Source organism: Panthera onca, chromosome C1, assembly GCF_046562875.1.
Source record: "Panthera onca isolate mPanOnc1 chromosome C1, mPanOnc1 haplotype 2, whole genome shotgun sequence".
NCBI classification, from domain to species: Eukaryota; Metazoa; Chordata; class Mammalia; order Carnivora; family Felidae; genus Panthera; species Panthera onca.
This window is the reverse complement of record NC_138346.1, coordinates 81538224-81561720: the sequence shown is the minus strand read 5'-3', so window position 1 is coordinate 81561720 and position 23497 is coordinate 81538224. Positions and strand designations below refer to the sequence as shown.

General features: G+C 39.8%; 1 protein-coding gene across 5 annotated transcripts in view; it reads left to right on the top strand.

The window, feature by feature from the left end:
• LYPD6 (LY6/PLAUR domain containing 6) overlaps window positions 1-23497 on the top strand; it is a 123558-nt gene that overhangs the window by 80108 nt on the left and 19953 nt on the right. For all 5 annotated transcript variants that reach the window (XM_060626461.3, XM_060626460.3, XM_060626459.3 and 2 more), the window contains 2 exons: window positions 15631-15819; window positions 23389-23487. In XM_060626461.3, coding sequence (XP_060482444.1) covers window positions 15702-15819; window positions 23389-23487 — 217 coding nt within the window. In that variant the 5' untranslated portion in view covers window positions 15631-15701. The remainder of the gene's footprint in view (window positions 1-15630; window positions 15820-23388; window positions 23488-23497) is intronic.

Here is a 23497-nt window from a genome sequence, read left to right as displayed (position 1 = left end):
GGCCACTCATGCTTCCACCTATTGGTTTTTGGACTCATGTATTCTTCCTATTCAGGACACAGCATCGTACGGAAGACCGTGACCTGATGCGTGTGCTGCATCCTGAAGGCTGGCACCCCATCCTTTCAGAGTATTGCCTCCAAGCTGGTCCTTCAGCTGTACCTTCAGAAGGCTATTCCAGCTAATTCTTGGTGGTGCAGTATATGATATAACAGTGGACCCCATGTTCTTGGGCTCAATGCTGCATCTCCTTTCTGTGAAGTGGGTCCTGGTCCTATGCTGTGTTAAGCAGCATTCTATGCCTGTGCATCAGGAATTTCCTTTTTTTTTTTTTTTTAGTTTATTTATTTATTTTGAGAAAGAGAGAGAGTGCATGCACGTCAGTGGAAGAGGAGCAGAGAGAGAGAGAGAGAGAGAGAGAGAGAATCCCAAGCAGGCTCCACACAGTCAGCACAGAGCCGGATGTAAGGCTCAAATTCATGAACCATGAGACCGTGACCTGAGCCAAAATCAAGTCAGATGCTTAACCAACTGAGCCACCCAGGCACCCTACCAGGCATTTCTTAAGCCCTCAGGTGATAATGCTGGCTGAGGTTCTGATAGGTATGACAGCCTTTATGAATGATTAAGTCTAATAGATCCCGGCTTATAATGGGAAGTTCTGAATGCATGATCCCTTGTTATCATGTGAGCAAGTATTCTGTCTTTAGCAGGGCTCAGCAATATGCCAGGGGCTGTTTTTCAAAAGGGGTATACTTCTCTGCTGCCAGTGGCATGGCCTTAATCCAGAATCCTGAGGGCCTATCTACTCATTCTCCCACTCTTTGTATGTGCTGATAAAAAATTTCAACTATATCCTGCAAGCAGTGAGAACTATTCACAGTTTCTAAATGTAGAGCTATGTGATCAGATCTCTGTTTTTATAAACTGTAAGACAGAAATATTGGAAAGAAAAGAAACCAGAGTCAGGCAGACTAGTTTAAAAGCTATGGCCATAGTCCAAACAAAAATTAAAGACCTGAACTGAAGTTCCAGCCATAGACATGATGAAGAAGGTAGGACTGGTTTGTAAAGTATTTAGAAAGTAGGATCAAAAAACACAGGAGTTATTACACCTCAAAAAAAAATGCCCAGAACAATTTTGGGGTTTTGGGATCTGGTGAGTAACCAAAAAATTTTCACGTGTTGCATTTTTTTGTTTCCTTTTGGAGTAGAGAGTCCCCAAGCACTATACCACTAAAAGAAACTTGAATCGTGCTGAGCCAACAATGTTAATGAGCTACATTCAATCAGCTTGATCACGAACTGAACCTCAGTATTAATTTTTGTTGAATCCCTTTCTTCTTCCAAAACTACTGAGCTGTAATAAACCAGAAATATATTGAGCCAGAACATCAAATATTGTTTTCATCTGTTTTGTTTATTTTATAACCCAGAATGTAGAATAATACCCAATACATATTTGACACAGTGAATATTTATTAAATGAATGAATTCTCCCAAATAACCAGTGATTAATTTGGAGTTTATGATGCTTTTTTTTGCCATATTTAGAGCATGCATTATTAATATTGCTTCTCGGCCTTTTGGCTAAGATCAAGTGTAGAGCATGCATTATTAGTGGAAAATGTTGAACTTGGAGTGTAAATTAGGATTAGAAAAGATACCTGTTCACAGGTCTCAGGATAAGAAGAGATGGGTTTTATTGTCATGGGAAACTCAGTCATTGCCTCATTTTACCTGGACTTGATATTTTTGGCTTAATCAATCCTGCAGGAGGAAAGGACCAAAAGAGATTCTTGTCTTTCCCTTCTTGATTGCAAGCATAGGAAAACAAAGGATCTTGGAAAATACTTACCTCATAGTTTTATGACACAATTCCAGGGAAGAGAAACCCTCCAGCATTCTTCCTGGTCTACCCAGTGGAAGACAGGGTCCTTTCATTTTCTTTTTTCTCCTGTGTCTGAGTTTATTCTAAGAAAATAATGGGGGAATAGATCATGTGCTATAGTTGCAAGGATGCTACTCACAGGGTTATTTAGAATACAGAAATTTAGAACCCTCTGGAATGAATAATAATGGAGGATTGAAAGAGAGAGCCCATTACAATTACCTACATTTTCATCTCTACAATATATTCATGTTTTTGTTTTTGTTCTGTAACCCCTATGAGAAAGACCTGGCAGGATCTAATGCAACTGCATAAATTATATGGTTTTGATATCAGATCTATGTTACTCTAACTTTACAGAGTGAAACCAGGATGAATGTTTTACTGCCTTCCCTGTTTATTCCCAATGATGTTACTTCTGTTCTTTTCTTTTGCTTTATTCTCAGCCTAACTTCCTTCTATGAATAACATCAGAACAAGTGACTGGAAAGTCAGTGAGGATGAGAATTTGCCACCTCTAAAGGGCCAGGTAGGGGGGTGTCACTTAATGATCGAGGCTTGGCGTCACGATCATAGTCACGCATAATGGAAATGGCAGTGTGGGGTCCTGATGAATTGAAGGCATCCCAGTGTGTCAGTGCAGCCAAGGAGACTGAGCCACAGGGAGTTCAGTGCTCAAGTTCACATGGCTCTTTGTAGCAGAGCAAGAGTTCAAACTCAAGTCTGCGGTCTGCAAAAGCCATTCTCTTCCCAACACTCCATGCTGCCTCTGAAAATGTTGGCCTATTTGTTTCTTTTCTCAAAAACTCCTCTGTCTCTCTGGCTACCTTGGGAGTAATGGTTGTAAGCATATGTGTGTCTCAGGAGAGGCCTCCCGACATTTTCTCTTTTGGTGTCATAAAATTAAGTGTGCTGGGTCGGAAAGGTAGAGTGAACTTCACCTTGGAGTCTTTCAAGGGCAACATGGGACAGTCATTTCATCAAGAGGATGAAAACCACTTTTGGGAAGTTATTACCAAAGTGGCCAAGAGAAGTCTGTCACGTTGGAAGCTGTGGTCATTTTATAGGTCACAACCTGCTCGTTCCCTTTCCTCAGTACTTTAAGGATAGATAGGATAAAGAGGATTCCTAGAGGAATACATAACGCTGATTACTTTGGACTGCTTACTGGTTCCTTAAGTGAGTGAGTGCTAAGGGGAACTTTCCAGTCTGGTGTGCTGGTGCCCTGGATGGACAGAATACCTTTCAGAGCTGTTTCCTTCCACTGTCATTTGCAAAAGTGTGATAAAGCGTCCCAAACATTGCTGCAAATTAGAATCACCTGGAGAGATTTTTCAACCTCATACTGACGTCACACCCCACACCAGTGAAATTGTAATGCGTGAGAGCCAGCATCAGCAGTTTGCTAGGATCAGCAAATTTGGAAACCTTGGCCCTCTTTTGACAACCCCCTTCCCTCTTACTTACCCTCTCTCTTCTCATCTTTCCCCTGCACTTCCTGTCTCCAGGTTTTCATCTTAACTCTTACTCCAGTAGGAGGGCCAGTTCCTCTCCCTCTGGGATTACCAGCAAAGCCCTCTTTATGCCCCAACCAGAACAAAAACAAAAGGACACCCAGACAATGTGGTCTTTGGTGGGTGGCCCCTCCCCTCCAGCATCCCCATCTTGGTGTCCTTCTTGTGCTAAGTGACGCCCCGAACTCTTTTCTGGGTCTGCCTCATCCTCCATCACCCTGTCACCAGATGCTGTGTACCTCCTAGGTCTGGGCTTCCCCAAGTGGTGTCTGTGCACTTCTGGGCACCTGCCAGTTCTGTAGATTTAAAAAGGTGTGTCTTCATTTCTTGGTGCCCTAGTTTTCTCACTTGTAAAATGGGGTAATAATAGTGCCTACTTCACAGTGTTGCGGGGATTAAAGAAAGCACGTAAAGGGTGCCTTGCACATGTTGGGTTCAGCCCTATAGTAAGTGCTCAATCAATGCTAGTCATTACTGTTATTTTCCATTTTCTTTCATTAGTGTGTTTAATTTGAATGTAATTATATTTATATTTGGTAATTTTGTGTAGCTTTAAAGCTGCTACATGGGCTTTAAACAAAGGAGCTTAATCCTAGTTTCCTATCTGTGTGTATGTAAGTAGCATTTATAATTATTATAATTAGGATTAATTAGTTGACAGTAGGGGTAGATGAAATTCTGTTTGTGAGATTCTTCTCTTTATTATTTTAAATTTTTTTCTTTAATGCTTATTTTTGAGACAGAGAGAGAGAGAGAGAGAGAGAGCAAGTGGGGGAGGCAGAGAGAGACAGAGACACAGAATCTGAAGCAGGCTCCAGGCTCTGAGCTGTCAGCACAGAGCCTAACAAGGGGCTTGAACTCACCAACCGTGAGATCATGACCTGAGCCAAAGTCGGATGCTTAACGTACTGAGCCACCCAGGTGCCCCTGACTTTTTTTCTTTAAAGGAGATTTTATTTCACTAGTGTGTTTAATTTTAATGTAATTTTATTTATATTTGGTAATTTTGTTTAGCTTTTAAAGTACCGTGTGGGCTTTTAAACAAAGGAGCTTAATCCTAGTTTCCTATCTGTGTGTGTGTAAGTAGCATATAATTATTATAATTAGGATTAATTAGTTGACAGTAAGGGTAGATGAAATTCTGTCTGTGAGACTTTTTCCTCTTTGAAGGAGAAAGCATTTCTGAAATTTGAGAAGTCCTGCCGTAGACCTTCCCCGATCTGCCTCACTTAATTCAACTGCCCTGTGTTTTTATCCTCACCTGAGGATGTTGATCTTAGTTGGGATCAGCTAGAAAAATCTGGCAAGCTACCTGGGCTTTTGATTTCTCCTAATAGAACACGGCATTCCACAGAAGCCTTTTTGAAGACCTTTCATACCTCCTTCCCAGACTGGGGGTGCAGAAGTTTCTGAGCCAGCATCTTAACCCACCCAAATGAGTAACCCAATGCATTGTTAGGACACTGAGAGCTGATTTTTCGAATTGCATTAGCTAGCAGGCATGTGCTAGGTATGGTTCAAAGTGCTTTCTGTGTATTATCTCTGTTAGTCCTGATAAGGGCCCTCTGACCTAGGTGGTATGATTGCCCCTAATTGCAGATGAATAAACTGAGGCACAAGGGTTGAGAAGCCTGCCCAAGGTTACACAGCTGTCAGTTGCAGAGTCAGAATTATAGCCTGGACTGGCTCCAGACCCGGTGCTCCACAGTCTTTCCAGGCATTTATCTGTTCTCACAGTAATCCAAGGAGGTAGGTAAAAGGCCCTGGGGTTGCCTGGCTCCAGAGCTCCTATGTAATTCCCTTTCTACTCCATCGACTGGGGCCTGATCAGCACTGCCGGGACTGCTGGGTTTGATCTTGTTGCTCCCTTTAGACTGGCCTCCTTTCCAGTCCAGCGATGAGATGAAGTGGCTTCTCTGACCCTTCTTAAAATAGCTAAGAAACACATATTATCTAAAGCTTGGGGTTTTCTCTCGGCCTTAATTCTTCCTTTGCCTTGGGGGCGCCCTACATTCTTTCTCCATTCAGTGGTCCTGGGAGATTTGCTCGCGGGCAGTGCTGGAGGGGCCCCAGAGGAATGGAGTTATCTCATTGGTTGATTGTTTTCTCCAGCTATAATTCCACTTCCCAGTTCTGAGGCCAGCCTTGGTTAATGTACTGTCTTTCCTACTTTTTTTTTTTCCTTTCCATGAGAGTAGAATGACAGCATTTCTTTTCTGTTTATTAACCTAACCCTTTTCAGAGAAAAAGCAAGAATATTATGACTAATAAACATTGTTTTTGCATTACTATGGTCAGGGGTGGCTGATCCAGGTTTTTAGGGAGGAGCTCCCCTTAAGGAAAAGAAAACATGGATTAACAATCCTAAGATTAGAAATAGGGCCTTGGCAGGGGCCCCTACAATCAGGGACCCTGAAGCTTACCCTTCACTACATGGTAAGTCCACCCCTGGCTATGATTCTTTGGAATTTTAATATCTTTTGTTTTCTCTAATACTTATTTCCAGTGTCCTGTTACTAGTATAATTATTCAATAATTCATATGAACTTAGATGTTAACTGGATCTTTATAAAATATAATGGGTCATCCCCATCAAATTCCACTTCTCCCTTTCTTCCTTCTTCCAGATAAGCTGCCCTGGTTGTTAGGAAGGACTCTGAACCTCCTGTTGGGTCTTATTGGTAATGCCTGGTGACCTCCCTGAGGTTTGTGTAGGGCAGGTGCAGTCACTGTGTTACCTGGCTCCTCTACCTGGTGTTTTACAAATGTGTGGCCTTAGTAAGGACAAGAGGTCAATATCACACCATGATCACTCTTGACTCAGTGACTCAAAGATGTATCATCTCTCCCTTGCATACAAGGCAGGTCAACATTTCCTCCCACGTACTTAGCAACCGTGTGGGGAATTTTAAGAGTTACATCAATGATTTTACTAATACGGTTCAATCATTTGAGTATTAAGCTGGAACTATTAACGACAGCATGTATAATAGATAATGCTGTTTATCCCTGGCTCGTAGAGGATGATGAATGAATGAATGAGCAAGTAAAATCAAAACCAAGGAGGACAACTGGAGACAAGTAGGAAAATGCAGTAATGTGAGGGGAGAGGAATCTCACATGGTTCTTTCAGTATCAGCATTCAGGGAGTGGAGTCAGTTTAGGTACCTACACTTCCTCATCCATAAGAAGCTACTCAATATTTTTTTCTAAGAAGGGAGTTAATTTAGATGCAAAAATAAAAAAGTTCCTATTATCAAGGACAATCTTCTTTTATTAATAACTCCTACATCTTTTTCTGCCTGGATGGATACTACTATGTAAAAATCTTATTATATTCTGTTTTGCTACAATAATAGACTTCTTTAATAACCATTATTTATGGAGGCTTGTAAATGAAGATGGTGCATTACAAAGGAAGAATTCCTACCCCGATGGTACAGAGGCAGGAGGTCATCGGATACATTCCTTTGCCTTCAAACCCATGGTGAGCAAATAGTCAGATTATAGTTTAGACTGTGAGTTTTCACAGACCCCAATACCCTTTCACAAAAATGAAACCCTGATGGTCTTTGCACTATCAGGACACGTGTTGTGTAGCTCAAGGTATTGGTTGATCAGAAATTTGGAGGATGAGTGCATGGATAGATTTGTTTTTAAAAGCATATTCTTTATTAAATGAGAAAAATTGGTTAAGATTTATTACTTAGCTACTGAGGAATCCAGTGATTTGAAAAAAATATAGCCAGAGAGGTTTTTGTTTTACATAAGTCGCTGTTTTGATGTTGGCTATTTGATTTTTTTTTTTTTTTTTTTCATTTTTCCCACAGGAAGAGTACAGGCTCACCCTCCTACCCTGTAAGAAATTTTGAAAGGGTTTGCCACACCTATGAAACTAGCAATTACAGTTTTCTTTATCTTGAGTTATAAATGGCTAAATGGTAACAATTTTCAAGGACTTTGGACAAAAACTTGGTTAGGATTCTTGGAACCCTGGGCAAAACCCTATTGCGTGAAAAATATTTAATGTGGATTCGTTCTTTTTTGTCCTGGGTGAGAATCAAGATTATGTTAAGTGGTTGTTAATAAGTTGAAAGTGGGAATTAATAAGTTCAAACATTTTTAACTTCCACATTTTTTGGAAGGTCTCTGGGATTAGAATTCCTAGAACAAGTAAAATGAAAATATGACATTCTTAAAAATACAGAAACATTTAATAAAAGATACGAAGCAAAAAATTTCTCCAAACCACCACTCCCTTCCAGGTAAATAAAAAATGGCAGGCCGGCACTGAAATGTACCTAGTTTTCCATTCCTGCCTGGAGAGTTCTTTGACTCCAACCCCTTGTGGCTGTTTGTATTTCAAAATGCCTTCTCGTCAGTTCTCTAGAAACTTCAAATTGATAGAAGAAGCTAACAAGCAAACAGCCAACAAGCAGAAGAGAGTGAATATAATATCTTTTAGAAATGTGAATATACTGCTAAGCATACTAGGCCAGACATCATTTATCCTTCAGGAATGGAAGGGTTTTGATGCAATTGACCTTTAAATCAGACTGGGGAAAGGTCCAAAGGCAGCTTTTCCCTATAACTCTAGCCTTGCCAAGGGGTTCCAGGAAAAGAAATACACACTTTTTTAAAGCATTGATTTTTATGCAGATAGGTCCTCAATTCATATTGGGAATAGATGATCATCTGTCTCCCTATAGGAAAGGAAACATCAGTGTCTATGAAGCCTGAAAGAGATAATCTCTGACTAGTTCTCTATTATTGACGTTTTTAAAACCAACTCTAACCTTTTAGCTGATAAGCCTTAAAGAAGTATTAATGTAAAAAAGCATATATGTTACAAAGAAAAATTTAAGCTGGGGGCTGGCCTCTTTTATAAGAATTGGTCTTGAATTGGTTGGTCCGATCTCCTGGCTGCAGGGGGCAGAAAGCAACTTCAAACTAGCTTGGGCAAAAATGTTATTTATTGGATGGAGATTGAATCTTCTAAGGGAAGAGTTAACAATTAGCCCAAAAGGCAATGGTTACACATAGCTCAGCTCTTACCTCCATTATCAGTAGCTCTTTCAGGCAGCAAGCTGCCTTCTCTTCTTCCTCCTCCCTGTGGAGAGGAATATGGCATACACGTGTTCCTGAGTTTCACTTCTTGTGGACTTCTGTACCAGAGAGGGCTGATTGTCTTTATCCAGTTTTGGCTTGAAAAATACCCAGGAAGAACTCTGGTTGGTCTGGCTTGGATCAAATGTCCGACCCTGGTCCAAACAACAGCACCCTGTAGGATGGACCGTGTAAGAACACGGTGCACCCCAAATAGCACCACATGATGGGTATCAGTAGGAGAGCCATCTTGTAACCAGGGGAGAACATAGGGCAGAAGTGATTCTAAATGCCCACTAGAACTATTGTTTCGCCTTTTGTTTTGATTTGCAAAGTGGTACTGGCATGGTATTCTATTTTTAGAGAAGGAAATCATGTCAACAGGTAACTTCCCCACCATTTGCTGAAATACTCATTTGGCCATCATTAACTTCATTTTGCACTTCTAGGTTAATGCAGGTACTTAGAAGTTAGTATTGTTAATTGTATGGACATCTGTGTAGTTTTGCTAGCCCAGCAAATCTTCTTCAGGTGACAATACCTAGATTTTCCTTCCTTCGGAAAACCAATACCTCCCCTATTCTCAAACTACGTGATTTATATGAAGTTGACACTATGCATCTGTCCAAGTGACATGCTAATAGCCCAGCTCTGGCCAGTTGGAATGCCATATTCCCCTGGCCAGTTGTAGTCCAAGGATGGATCGCCCTTTTTTTTTTTTTTTTTAGGTGTTTTTTTTTCTTGTTGTTGTTGTTGTTGTTGTTGTTGTTGTTGTTTTCTGGAACAGTTGAAAAACAGTCTGGGAATGCTTCTGAAGCTGGAAGATCCGAATGAGAATAAAAGCAAATGAGGGGACAAAGTAGAGTTGAGGGCTGGAAATTCCTGATAAGAGGGTTAAAAGTCCAGCCATGTTCAAGCAGGAGTATTAGATGAGACCATAAAATTCTTCCCTTTCTCCCCCTTTTGATTATAGCCTGTTTGATTTCGATTTCTGTACCTTGCAACCAATGTGGAAAATAGGATTATTTTCATGAGTACGAGAATTCCTAGTTAGTTCTCCTACACCAGTTCCTCATATTCTGGATATCTATTGTTACAGAACAAATCACCACAAAATGTAATAGCATAAAGTAGTTATCATCATTTCATTTCTCTCTCATGGTTTGTGTGGGTCAGGAATGTGGGAAGAGCTTGGCCCAGGCTGTTCTCACTTGGAGTCTCCATGCAGTTTTGATCAGACTGTGGCGGGAGCTGGAATGGAGTAAGGCGGTGGGGCAGGAGCAGCTGGGGGCTTGCAGGGTAGCACTGCCTCTTCATGAAGTCTTCATAGCTCTGTGTGGACTACTTGAACTTCTTCACAGCATGGCACTCAGAGTGCTCAGATTGCTTATTTGGTTGAGCATTCCAGAACATTGGGTGTAAGTTTAATTACCTTCTGTGACCTAGCTTGAAAAGCCAGAGAGTGTTATTTCCACCATACTCTGCTCAACTGGTCTATAGGGCTGTCCCAGAATAAAAGGGAGAAGATATAGATGTTGTCTCTCAATGGAGACATGTCAATGAACCCATGTTTGAAAACCACCACCATGTTATAAGCAATTCCCAAATGGTGAGAAGGTACCATAGTCAGAATGATATATTTAAGTAGTCTTAGTTTTGTAAGACATGCGTTGAATTTATACTTTGGGAGCTGAATTAACTTACTCAGATCATTAAGACACCACCAAACCTGGATTATTGAAAATTAAGTCAAGATTTCTCATGATCTTCCAGGCTTCAAAATTTCATTTTGCTCCCATATTAGGCATTTCATATTACAATAGGAACGGCATTGAAAAATACTTAGACTTGTATTACTTCTCTACTTCACAATTACTTATATATTTAATAAGTTTAATATTAAATAATATTGAGTTTAATATTGAGGTGTTGTTTGGTAATTGGCACCTTAGTCAGTGTAGCTTCCAGAAGTGCTTAATTATCTTAGTGATGAGTTTAAGGAATTGGGGGTATCTTGTTTTATGGTCTCTATATAAAATAGCAATTAGGATGTGGATTTGTAAAACGTGATCTGGGTTATGGGTCTATCTCTTTGCCTCCAAGACTAGTCTTAGAAATCCTCCTTTATACTAAGTATTACCATGCAGTGAAAATCAGAATGCAACTCTTTTCAACTTTCTCCCAAATGGAGGAAGTCGAATAGATCTCGAACTAATTTTTTTTTCTGTTTCAGAATGTAGCAAGTAATCCATTGGAATAAAACCAGCAGTTGAGTAACTCATGCAAAGGTAATTTAGAGCACAAATTAAATCTGTCAGAGTGGTATTAGATTTGCAAAAGCTCATAAATAACAAATGAAAGGTCACAGAGCTGTGAAAATGAGAGTGTACTTCTTCATAAAGAGAACTGGAGTCAGGGATGGGGTCCTCAGTGCGTATTCAAATAGCAGCACATAAAATGGAAGTGCAACATCTTTTCTAAATGTCTAGGACAGTCCAAAGGTACTGTGGACTCCAGAGAAAAGCTTCAAAGTCCTAGGAAAGACCCTTCGTATTATCTGAGCATGTCCAGCATCATATTTGAGAGGCTTAGGGAATAAAGCTTCATTGACTACTGAGAATCTGTACAGAAAAAATACAGCCCCCTCAGCAGAGCCCATATTTCAGGAATGGTTAGACTAATTGTGAATGCATGTAACTCATCTTTCATTTTTCAGTTCCTAGAATATAATAATAGAGTGAGTAGTGCTTCATGATTTACTGCAGGAATGTAAGCAGTTGATGGTGATATTAATAAACAGTTCTGCCCATTCTCTTTTCCTTAAGGGAAAGAGAGGTGGAAAATATAGCCCTGGCTACTACAAAGTAGACAAGTTCTTTTACTGTGCATTGTGTGCAGATTTTTTTAGTGCTATGTTGGGCTTGACTTGTATATGGGAACAAAATCTATATTTATAAAAAGCAATGCGTGGGCTTCATCAAAATTAAAACTTTTGTATGTCAAAGGACACCATCAAGAAAGTGAAAAGTCAAGAGGAAGGGAGAAAACATTTGCAAATGATCTGAGTGTCTGGATCTAGTGTCCAGAGTCTAGAAAATAGAAAGAACTCTTATAACCCAACAATAAAAAGACAATAACCCCCTTAAAGAATGAGCAAAGGATCTGAGTTGACATTATTCCCAAAAAGATATACAAATGCCCAGTAAGCACGTGAAAATATGTTCAACATCATTAGTCACTTGGGAAATGCAACGAGACACCACTTTACACTCACTAGGCTATAATAAAAACTATTTTTTAATGAAAATAAGGGTTGGTGAGGATGTGGAAACGTTCGAACACTGGTCTTTTACTGATGGAAATGTAAAATGGTGCAGTCACAGTGGAAAACTGATGGACAGTTCCTCAAAAAGTTAAACAGAGTTACCATAAAACCCAGCAATCCCACTCTTAGGTATATACCCAAGAAAACTTAAAAATATGTCCACACAAAAGTGTGAATGTGAATGTTAATAGCAGCACTATTCACAGTAGTCAAAAAATGGAAGCCACCCAAATGTCTGTCAATGGGATAAATGGATAAACAAATGTGTTATATTCAGTACTGAAATATTATTCAGCCACAAAAAGGAATGATATACCCATTCATGCTACCACATGGATTTATCTTGAAAATATCATACTGAGAGAAACCAGACACAAAAGACTATATGTTGTATAGTTCTGTTTACAGAAAATGTTCCCAATAGGCAAATCTATAGAGATGGAAAGTAGATTAGTGGTTGCAGGGGTGGGGAGAGGAGGGAATTGGAAGTGGCCACTAATGGGTACAAGAGTTTTGATGGAAATGTTCCAGACTGAGTGATGGTTGTACAAAATTATGAATATACAAAAAAAAAACTCTACTGAAGTAATACATGCTTATCAGAAATTTTTGAGCATACAAATTAAGCAAAAAGAAAACCATTAAAATTATCAGAAATTCTAAACCATTTTGGTGTTTTTTCTAATCATACATAAGCCTAGAAAATACATACTTCCTCTTTTTTTTCTAAAAAAGGAACAATTTCATGAGTAAAGTGTGTTGGGATAATCAAGTTTCAACTATTTTAAGAATTTGGAAACTCTAAACACATGTGTGAGCACACAAAATGGAGACATGTGCTTCAAAGGGATATAAGAGACCTATGCTCTCTCAATATCTTTTATACAAGTAAAATCTAACTAAAGCAGAAATGTAAAGGTCATGGAGGTGGGACATAGACCTTGGAGGGTGGCTTGGAGGAGATATGGAGAGAGTGTAGATGGGCATCACCCATCTGTTTGCTTCGTTGATGAAGGATGGCAGGAGGTCACCTGGGTCTGCATGAGCCTAGGCAATATTATAATGTTGGTGGCAAGACGTGCCCTCCCCTGTCTCGCACCTGCTTTGTCCCTCCCTGCCTGGCTGGCCATGGGGCAGATGCTGGGGAGAAAGAGACGTGTGGATTGTGATTTGTCATACATAGTAGTTCTGGAAATTGTTATATTTTTCTGATTTAAGGAAAGTGAGCTGTGTGTTGAACCCAAATAAATGGCACCATATTTACTTTCAGTTAGAACACAACATTTGCATCATAGTTACCTTTACCTAGAAAACCACATTGACTTTAAAACTACATTTTGAACAAAACAGTAGTAGTAAAAATATTGGGAAATATTATACAGTATTTACCATGTGATGGACACTATTCTTAGTGCTTTATGCTATGTTACCTAATTCTCGTAATAAACTTTTGAGGTAGGTAGCATTATGATCCTCATTTTGCAGATGAAGAAACTGAGGCACAGAGCGGTTAAGTAACTGACTTAAGGTTGCACAGAAAGAAAGCATTGGAGCAAGGTTTCAAATCCAGGGGTCTAGCTCTTTACCTCTTTGCTCAGATGTAGCACACACATGCTGTGGAATGAGGGTTTGTGGCTGGTAGCCATGCTACGGAGGTAAGGTAAATTTCAGATGGCATTAAATAATGCTTAGTGTGAGTACCGTGCAGAGGGAGACCTTTAAACCAGTAACCGAAGGAATACTGTGATTGAGAAATGCTTTAATAAATGCACTGTTTGGTACATATGACGTATTGGTGTGGACAGTGAGGTTCACATTAAAAAGAACTTAGGTTGGCAGCTCGTTGATACTTAATGTTAGGTTATATCAAAATAAAACCCGATAGCTTTCCTCCCCATCCGTCTCAAATTGGGCCCTGCTGCAGACTGTGAGGAGCTGAGGCGTGATGATGCAGGGTAGATTTGCTCCTCAGGTGCAACCATACCTGGCCACAGTGGATATAAAATGGAGCACTACTGTGTTCATTTATGATGAGATCATGTTGGTCTCTGTCATTCGGCAGAGGAGAAATACCATGAATATTTGTTTTCTTACCATATTTTTCAAACAAGTGCCTAACACGGTGCCTGGCAGCCACACTCATTAAGGGAGCAAGCAGCTTATTCTCCTCTTGAATGCACATTCGCCTGGGGAACCAAATGTAAACGGAAAATGGGGAATTAGCATGAAATTGGCAAGGCTGGCATCATCAAGCTGCCACAGGGTGATAATTTCTACTCTTATTTCCTAATAGTTTGTCGATTTTTTAAACAACAATGAATGCATCGATCCATCTGGAGTTCATATGAGTGCATTGTGTATTGTTTGGTTTTGGTTAATCTTCACAATTTTTAATTAAGTTATCATAATACTATTCATTTTGTATTTTCCTGTTCTGTAATTTAAAAGAAAATACTTATGTCAGTTGTTGTGTCTATTCGAGTGTTCTATTTTCTGTATTTATTTTTATATTTTCTATCCTGTTTTGATTAGTATTCATTAATATCTGATTAGTTCATATTGATCTTCTGTATTGATTTTGTTTTATAATATATTTACTCTTGATCTATTTATTTTGACAAAATAATTTTAGGATTTTGTTATGCCTTTTTAAAAATCTCATTGAATCTTTGTGTTAAAATTTGTAAACAAAATGTCCAAATGGTGTTGGTTTTTTTTTCTCCACCAGTTTAAAATAAGGTGAATATCTAACATGACCCCTTTTGTGGGCAATAGAATGATGGTATTTGCAAAAGGGTGGAGCCTGAAGAACAGACTCTGTAGGAAAGCAATAAGATGGCAAGAAAATAGCACGTATAAATTAAGATATATATCTACATTCCTAGTAAGTTGGACAGTTGAACCCTAGTAAAAAAATTGACTGCTCTCAATTTTAATTGAAAAGACAGAACCAGAATAAAGGATAAAATGATGATTGCTTAGTGCTACTGGGATCCTTTGACCTCATTTTATTAGTTTAAGTTTATACACCTTGAATCAGTCTTTGGAAGAACAGAATATCGCCTAGAGTTTGCAAATGTGGAGTCAGTGGCCAGACTGTCTCCGTTTGAATCAACTCCTCTGCTTATTTGCTGGACTTCAGTTTACTGAAAATGGGTAACCCTCATAGGGTTGTTGGGGGAATTAAGTGATATATTTGTAAGGGCTTCAACAGCAGCTGGCCAATATTATTAGTTAAGGAGATTTTGAGCTGTAAAGGCACTTTGTGTTTTGGGAGAGGCCAACTTACCTACATTTCTTCACGCCCCCCCCCGCCCCCCCCGCCCCCCCCCCCCCGCGAATATGAAAGCCTACCTTGTGTAGGTTTGCTTGAGCACTATGACACAGGACGTCTGCACTCTCATACCTGCCTGTCACCACTATCAAGGAAATGCTTCTGCACTTTTGTACTTGACTTATTTATTGTTGCATTCTGGCAGACATCCCCTAGCCTTCTGGCAAAATCCTCCTGGATTTCATTAAAATTCAATCTCTCTTGATACCATCTCTGCTGGATATTAGGGGGGATGGACACCAGTGGAGCGTTAGCTACCTGATTCGGGATAGATTGGGGCTGGAATGTTCTAAGTGCTCTAAAGTTACTGTTTCTAAAGTTTCTCTCCGTGTCTATCCACTTTCTTGTGCCTTTGGCTCCCTGTCTCCCTCCAGCCCATCCTACCAACACAGGAGCTCTGCCAGGTCTCTCCTGGTTTCCTCGAGTGGGACACTGAGATGAGTCTTATTTTATATTTCAGGTGCGAGTTCTCTCCCATTGTCCCAAGTCCTGGCTCCCAGGCCCCCTGTATGAGTGACGCCTCAGTCTGCCATGGAACCTGGCCCTGCCCTGGCCTGGCTCCTGCTCCTGAGCCTGCTGGCGGATTGTCTGAAAGCCGCTCAGTCGAGAGACTTCACAGTGAAAGACATTGTCTACCTCCACCCTTCAAGTAAGACTCTGTTCTCTTCACTGCAGAAATGTCACTTTGCTTTGAATAAGATGTGAGTTGAAAATGGACAGGAGAAGGCAGCCTTCCATGCAGGGGAACCTTGGATGATTTAATTCGGGGGTGCAGGTGCTACTGAAGATGTTGTATGTTTTACCCTCGCCTTTTTGTAGGGTGTCTGTTTTTTTATTTTAAGGCAAATTGTTAAGGCTTGTTTCCTCTGTTCCCAGCACAATTGCTCTGATTCTGAACACCCTTCCCTTTAACTTGTGCCAGCTCTCAATCAGTTATCAAAGTGAACCGGCATGTCCCAGGAGGAAGGTATTTGTAAAAGATCAGTCCTTTATAGGCAAGATAATAGCTGGTCTTCCTGTCTGTGCATCTGATTCTCAGTTTCAGCATAATTGCCTCCCACAACTTCCTATTCCCTATCCCTTTTGGTTTCCTGTGTTTAAGAATCATCTGGGGAGTGAGTGCATAATAATGTAGATGCCCAGATCCCTTCCCTGGGGTGTCTGACTGCACATATCTGGACGATACCCATGAATTTTTGCTTTTAGCAAGAATTTCAGATGCTTCTGTTACATATTCTAAGGATCACACTTTGGGAAACACAGAAGATTTACTTGCTGTTTGGGTCTCCATCTCTGTATTTATCTTATCTTTTATTTCTGTTTGAATCCTCTTCTGCATTGCCCCTGTGGTGGTGAGAGCTGGGTATAATGGGTATATATTGACCTTTAGTATTCGCCCTGAGGTGTATTATTCTTTTGAAATGTTCTGTTCAGCAAACATGTTTTGAGTGTCTGCTGTGTGTCAAGCATAGTGATAGGCATGGAAAATATAAAGGTAAATAAAACATAGTTCTTGCTTTTGAGGATCTTATAGTCCACTAAGTGGAGACAGCAACATGGATTCCTTCAGCGCTACACGGTTAGAATGATTAATGTGTATGTGTTCTGGTTTAGATGAGAGGTGTTCCAAGGAATGCACAGGGGCTTGGATCTTGGGTCAGCGGCCAGCTCAACTGCTTTGTAGCCTTCTGGCTTGAAATAAATTCCCTAACTTTGTGAAGATTAAATAAAGGAATGCATACAAAGCACTTAGATGTGTGTGAGCCAACATAAATGCTCAATAAATGTTAGGGGAATCTTATTGTTAATTTCCACATTTCTAGAGTGGTTGAAATAATATACATCCTGTTGCATTATTTTGTGGACTAGAGATAATATCCATAAAATAGTAGGCACATATATAATAGGCAACTGGATGTTTGTTGCTTATGATGTTGTAATTGGCTTAGATGGTAAACTGAGGTTCCTGAAAATGCATCCCTCTAATTTTTTAACTCCAAGTACACTTTGACACGCAGCAAATAGTTTCTTCAGTCTTACTGCTATTGTGTACTCTCACCAGTAAAAGGCTGGTGCCTACTGGTTAATTGTGTGGGAAGATTCTCTGGCTGCTTGTTTTTGGAGGGCTGTTTATTTTAGTAACCATGAAAAGAAGGTGCTTTGATACTTGCTGTGTTTTTTAGGATTGCCTTTTGTTCTTTTCTCCAAAGAGCCATGCTTTTTTATTAGACTTGGTGAACAAAAATCTAAATTTCAGTCTCGGTTTTGATTGCTAAATCCTTCAGCTTCTGTGGGGCTTTTCATCCGCTTCAGTGACTGACTCAGTGGTCACCTCGCTGAAAGACAGGCCTCCTCTGAGGCTGTGATTGTACACAGAGTGGGAAGGGAAATCAAGGGGATTGGATGTAAGTGAGCAAGAATAAAACACACACACCACTTCTGTGCCAGTCTTAGGGGGGATCAGTGCCTGGGTTGAGTAGGCCCCTATCCAAAAAAGTCCATTTCGGAATGAAATCTCTGAAGCATGGGCTCTGCCAGGCCAGGGGAGCAATCACTCCTGCTCTCTAGAAGTTGGTGGGAAAGTTTATGTGGCCTATGTTAATTAAGTAGGCCATGGCCTGATTAAAAAGAATTCACCATATAGAAAAACTTGGTGGGGTTTTCTGATATGATTTTGAGATATGGACGATAGAGGATGTCATTTCGAAGCTAGTAGATTAGACATAGGTGATTCACCAGCAGTTCTGGGCAGAGTTTTTTTTTAGAGCCTCCATGACTGGTCATGGGGAGTAAAAATTCTTACTGTCAGTGATTCCTACTGCACATTTCCCCCACACTATTTCAGAAGTTTTTGATGTTTGTTTGCTTGTTTTTGCACTTTGATTTTTTAAAAGGTCATGGTCCTCTGCCCCTGAGCAGCACCCACTAGACCAGGTTTAGATGGAGTGATCTCTCTACAAAGAAGCAGGTTTCTGTAGAACATAGACCATAAAAAATAGATGAGGGAGGTGTGGGGTTATTCTGATTTTGAATTATTGATATAATCACCTCACTTTGTAGATGGAGGCACAAACAGCTTTTCTGGGGTCAGCGAGAAATTCAGTTTCCATTAATGTTAGCTACTGCTCAGAACCTACCCAAGGAGAAATCAATGATGCCAGAGATGTTGAGAAGGCACACAAGTTTTCCACACCAGGCAAACAAACTCGTTTGCCATGGGCTCTGAGTAGCCCTAAGAGGTCGTAAGGGGGCTGAAATTGAAACCCTGGTTGGGAAAGTTCAGCATCCCATGACTAATCTCCCTTGCTCCCTGGTCCCCTAATTTTTGGAGATTCTAACATTTAAAAGAAATCAATTTTATGGCTTTCAAATTTGAGGCACTGTCCTCGATAACATTCTTTTCTATAATTTGTTTTTCTTTTCTTTTTCATGTGAAAAATGATGAATTTCTTCCCACCCTATAATTAAAATACCAAAGACTAATAAAACATTCAAAACAGGAGTTAGTATTCAGAGAAATGGAGTGACTTATTTGGTTTCTAGATGTCACACGAGATCACAGAATTTAACATCCTACGTGGTTTCAACCTGTTCTTGGCCTCCATTTCTTTACTTATACTAGAAACCTTTCCTGAGAAATCCAGGTTTCCTCTGGTTGCATATTCTGAGTCTTTCCTTAGTCACGTTGAACAAAGAGATATATCCCTAGAGCAGGCTTGTTTATGCCCACATAGTGAGCCAATGACGTTTTTGCATAATTCCAGACTATGCAAGTTTTAGGGAGTAAGGGCACTTTCTGGAAAGGTACCAGGAAATGCATTGCCATCAGAAATACATTCATAGTATTCAAGTTATACTGACAATATTTTGTTGCTAGATAGACTGAGAAAGAAGATCAATTTATTAGATTTCTAGAAATTTTACGTTTGCATCCAGTTTCCAAAAACAATGGAAATTAACTTGGCAAGAATAAAACAAGTTTGGATGCATTACCTATCAGCATACATTTTAAAACAAGATTCCCTTCTCACCACAGTTCTGGAAACTGAAGGCCTTTGTCCAGGCAGAAGTTCCAAGAGATGGAAACAAAGATGAAATCTCTTCCATCGCCTTACGAATGAATTATAGTCGGTTGAACTATGGCTGACCATGAGACTTAATGGACAGATTATGTTACAGGAAGTAACTGGGCACTTTGGCGTTTCTTTTTTTCTTTACAATCACCTACTCTTGAGGGACCAAGGACTTATGCCCTGAAATACAGAACACTAAGCTTATTAACTCTGTGATCAAGAGCCAAATTAGATTCATTCACAGCTGGGGCCACAACGGTTTGAAACTCTACTTGCTCTGTAATGCTTTGAAGTAACAAAGAAGAAAATAACACATCTCTTAGGAACCTCCTTCCTTTCTTTTAAAAAAAGAACTTCTTTATCAGATGCAGTATCAATTAGCAAGTTACTGGAGACAGTTGCTCATCTGTAGACCTTAGTTTTGGTTAAATATTTCCAGAGGGAGGAACTTAACCATTTATGTGGTATTGTGCTATAACTGGCCGCTTAAAGCTGAGTCTGTTTGTGGAGACAGGTCATTGAAAAGGGTTTGATTATTCACTGATCAGTAGTACCTCCCAAGGTGCAAATACAAGTTCCTATAAGCAGTACGAGGCTGTCATGGTTGACAATCATACAGATAACGAAGTTGTAGATTTAAAAGTAAAACTCACCGAAAATAAGATCATTTGATTAATTGTAAGTAATATGTGCTGATAAACGCATTCAGATTCAAATGATTTGAACGAAGCTTCACTTTGCTACCATAGGGCTTTAGCCCATATTCCTATTTAAGTTTTTCTATACTTTGGGTTAATTGCAGAACCCAGGCCTACCTGTGTAAGAAATGACAGTATTTAATATGTCACTCATCTTGCAAAAGATCATTTTGAAGAATCTATTAAATAATCCAAATTTGGGAACACTACAACCTATTAGTGCCAAGTTCTCAATAAGTTTATTCTTGTAGTGGCTGGATCATCAATCTTCATTCAGAGTTCTTAATTTATCTCTTTGATGGGAAAGTTTCCAGGAATCACTAGTCCAGCATTCCAGTGAAAAGTTTTACTGGCTGCAGTGACAGACAGATAAAATTGGATGCTCTTGTGAATTAATCATGCAAGCTGAAGTGGTACGGCTCGCTTGCAGTCAGAAACCTTGGTGAATATGATGAGAAGTTTTTGAGAAGTCGTTTTCTTTGACAAATCATTTACATCTTTTTTTTTTCCAAAACTCTTACTTGGAGAATTCTTCAAATTTTACCAGCTGCCTTAAAGTTCCTTTAAACTTAGTTGTGTATTACATATTTTTTAAATTATTATTTTCTTAATATTTATTTTTGAAAGATAGCATGTGCAAGTCGGGGAGGGGCAGAGAGAGAGAGGGACAGAGGATCTGAAGTGGGCTCTGTGCTGATGGCAGAGAGCCCAATGCAGGGCTGGAACTCAGGAATCATGAGATCATGACCTGAGCCAAAGCTCCACTGACTGAGCCACCCAGCTCTCCCAATATATGACACATTGATAGTGTCATATTTGATAGTGAAACTATCAAATTGATAGTGAAACTATTTTTTTAATGTATCCGATAGGACAGTGTCCTAAAATATTTCGTATGGGTTTTCTCATAACAATATTTGTAAAAATAAGCTAATTTAAGGGTCCATAAGAATATTTAATGTCTTTGGAATTCAGGAAGCTATTTGTGTTTAATTCTTCAGGTGTGCATATCTAAGTAGAATCTTTCAATACAAATGTAACCCACCTATCTTGATGGTGGGATGTGGAGACCTAAAAATTATTTGTGTGTGGTTTTACAAAATAGTTTACTTCTGTTTTACTATAACTGTATGTTAGGGAGAATGTGTTTCCCCACAGTGACATTTCCTCATTGGGAATGAAGCAGTTGGATGGCAACGTCTTGGCCGCTCTCCGTCCCTCACAGTCTAAGGCAGTCCATGAACTCACTTTCATTATGCTTATGAACTTGACTCACCAACTACTTGCAGGAACATAGTTCGCCCCTAAAAATGTCCAGTTATTTGTCTTTTTTAGACAGTTTGGGTTTTGATCATGTTAGGTTATTGACTGTTGTCAGAGTCAACTGTGAGATAATGCAAGCCAGTACAAGGATGCCAGCTCTTCTATGCAAGGTGAAAAGCAAAGTTAAATCTGGCCCATAATTTTGGCCTTAAGCTGCTGCCTCCTCCTTCATTTATTTTTGATAACATACTTAATTGGTTCCATGTGGGCAAAGCAATTTACCCTGAGATGATTATTTCCACCAGTGGGATGTGCAGGCTCAGCCATCTGCGAGGGAGAACAGTTGGCTCCTGCAGATGAAGTGTTTGAGTGTTTGTAGTTTTCAAAGAGGCCAGGTAATTTTACAAATTAAAAAAAAAATACGAAAGTTCTGCTTACGAGAGGCAAAACTCTAAGTTGAGTAAGTAAAAGCATATCAGTGCAAGTAAGAGCGCATCAGCGAAAAGGACAGCGACAACCTGGCATTCCTGGCATCCTCTATGGATGCTCATCCTTAAATGCCCACCAGGCCCTGCATGCGCTGGGCACTCTAGAGCATGACTCACCAGACCCCCCTGTGCCTGAGCATAAATGAAGGCAAGGATACAAGTACCTTTAGAGTACTTGTACTCTTCAGAAGGCAGGAAGGGCCAATTAAGGGGTGGAGAGGGGGAGGGCTAGGAGGGCCTCCTGGAATTACCCATCCCTCAGACACAAGCTAAAAGCCTGTAATGCCTCCACATCCACATGTGCCCTCAGCATGCTGCCCCGTGGACATTGGATATGGGCCCAAGACAGCCCTTAAGAGGGTCATCTCTGCACAGCATAGATTTTAGTAATGAAGACTCTTCTTAGCTGATACTTACCGTCCCCAGGAATTCTTAACCATATCAAGTCAACCAGATAAAGACATCAGATTGAATCAGAGAAATTGCCACTTTTATAGGTCAAAAATGGTCAAACATAAGGAAATTTTTAATGATTCAACCTAATATTTATATTTACATATCGACATAGCTATATAAGTGGACACATAAAAATGAATCACTGGAAATCTAGTGTGCCTATTTTTTTTTCAATGTTTATTTTTGAGAGAGAGTGCAAGCGGGGGAAGAGCAGAGAGAGAGAGATGCACACACACAGAATCTGAAGCAGACTCCACACTGCCAGGGCAGAGCCTGATGTGGGTCTCAAACTCACGCATAAACTGTGAGACCATGACCTGAGCCAAAGTTGGATGTTTAACCAATTGCGCCACCCAGGTGCCCCTAGAGTGCCTATTTTTAATTGAAATTTTTATTGAGACAACTGTACATTCATAAGCAACTATAAGAAATAATATAGGGAGATCCCATGTTTACTTTACCCACTTTCCCCCAATGATAACATTTTGAAAACTATAGAATAATATCACAACCAGGTTACTAACATTGATATAGTCAATCCACCTGTCTTATTCAAACTTCCCCAATTTTCCTTGTGTCCATTTGTATGTGTGTGTATTTAGTTCTACACATTTTCTCACATGTGTAAGTTTATGTATCCATCACCAAGTCAAGATATTAGTTTTAATAGCGCAAGAATCCCTTCTATAAGCCTCCCCTCCCCCACCTTCCTCTCACCCTGCCCCCCAACCGCTCCCATCCCTAACCCCTGGCAACCACTAATATTGCCTCCATTTCTAAAATGTTGTCATTTTAAAAATGTTAAATAAATGGAATCATACAGAATATAACCTTTGGATTGCTTTTGTTTTCACTTCGCATAATTCCCTAGAATTTCATTCAAGTTGTTGAATGTATTAATAGTTTACTTTTATTGCTAGTATTCATTCCATAGTATTGAGGTACCGCAGTGTGTTTAACCATTCATTCATTGAAGGACATCTGGATTGTTTCCAGTCGTGGGCTATTACAAATAAAGTTGCTGTGAGCATTTGCATATAGGCTTTTGTGTGACTTTTAGTTTTCATTTCTCAGAGATAAATGCCCCAGAGTGTAATTGCTGGGTCATATAGTAGTTACATGTTTAGTTTTGTAAGAAACTGCCAGGTTTTAGAATCCTTTTTAAAAAATGAAAATGTCTACCTTCAGGATTCTGTGCTCAGTCTAAAAAATTAATTTTTTCTCTTGATCCTTTTTCTAGCCACGCCATATCCTGGTGGATTTAAGTGTTTCACCTGTGAAAAGGCAGCAGACAATTATGAGTGCAACCGATGGGCTCCAGACATCTACTGTCCTCGAGGTAAACTCTC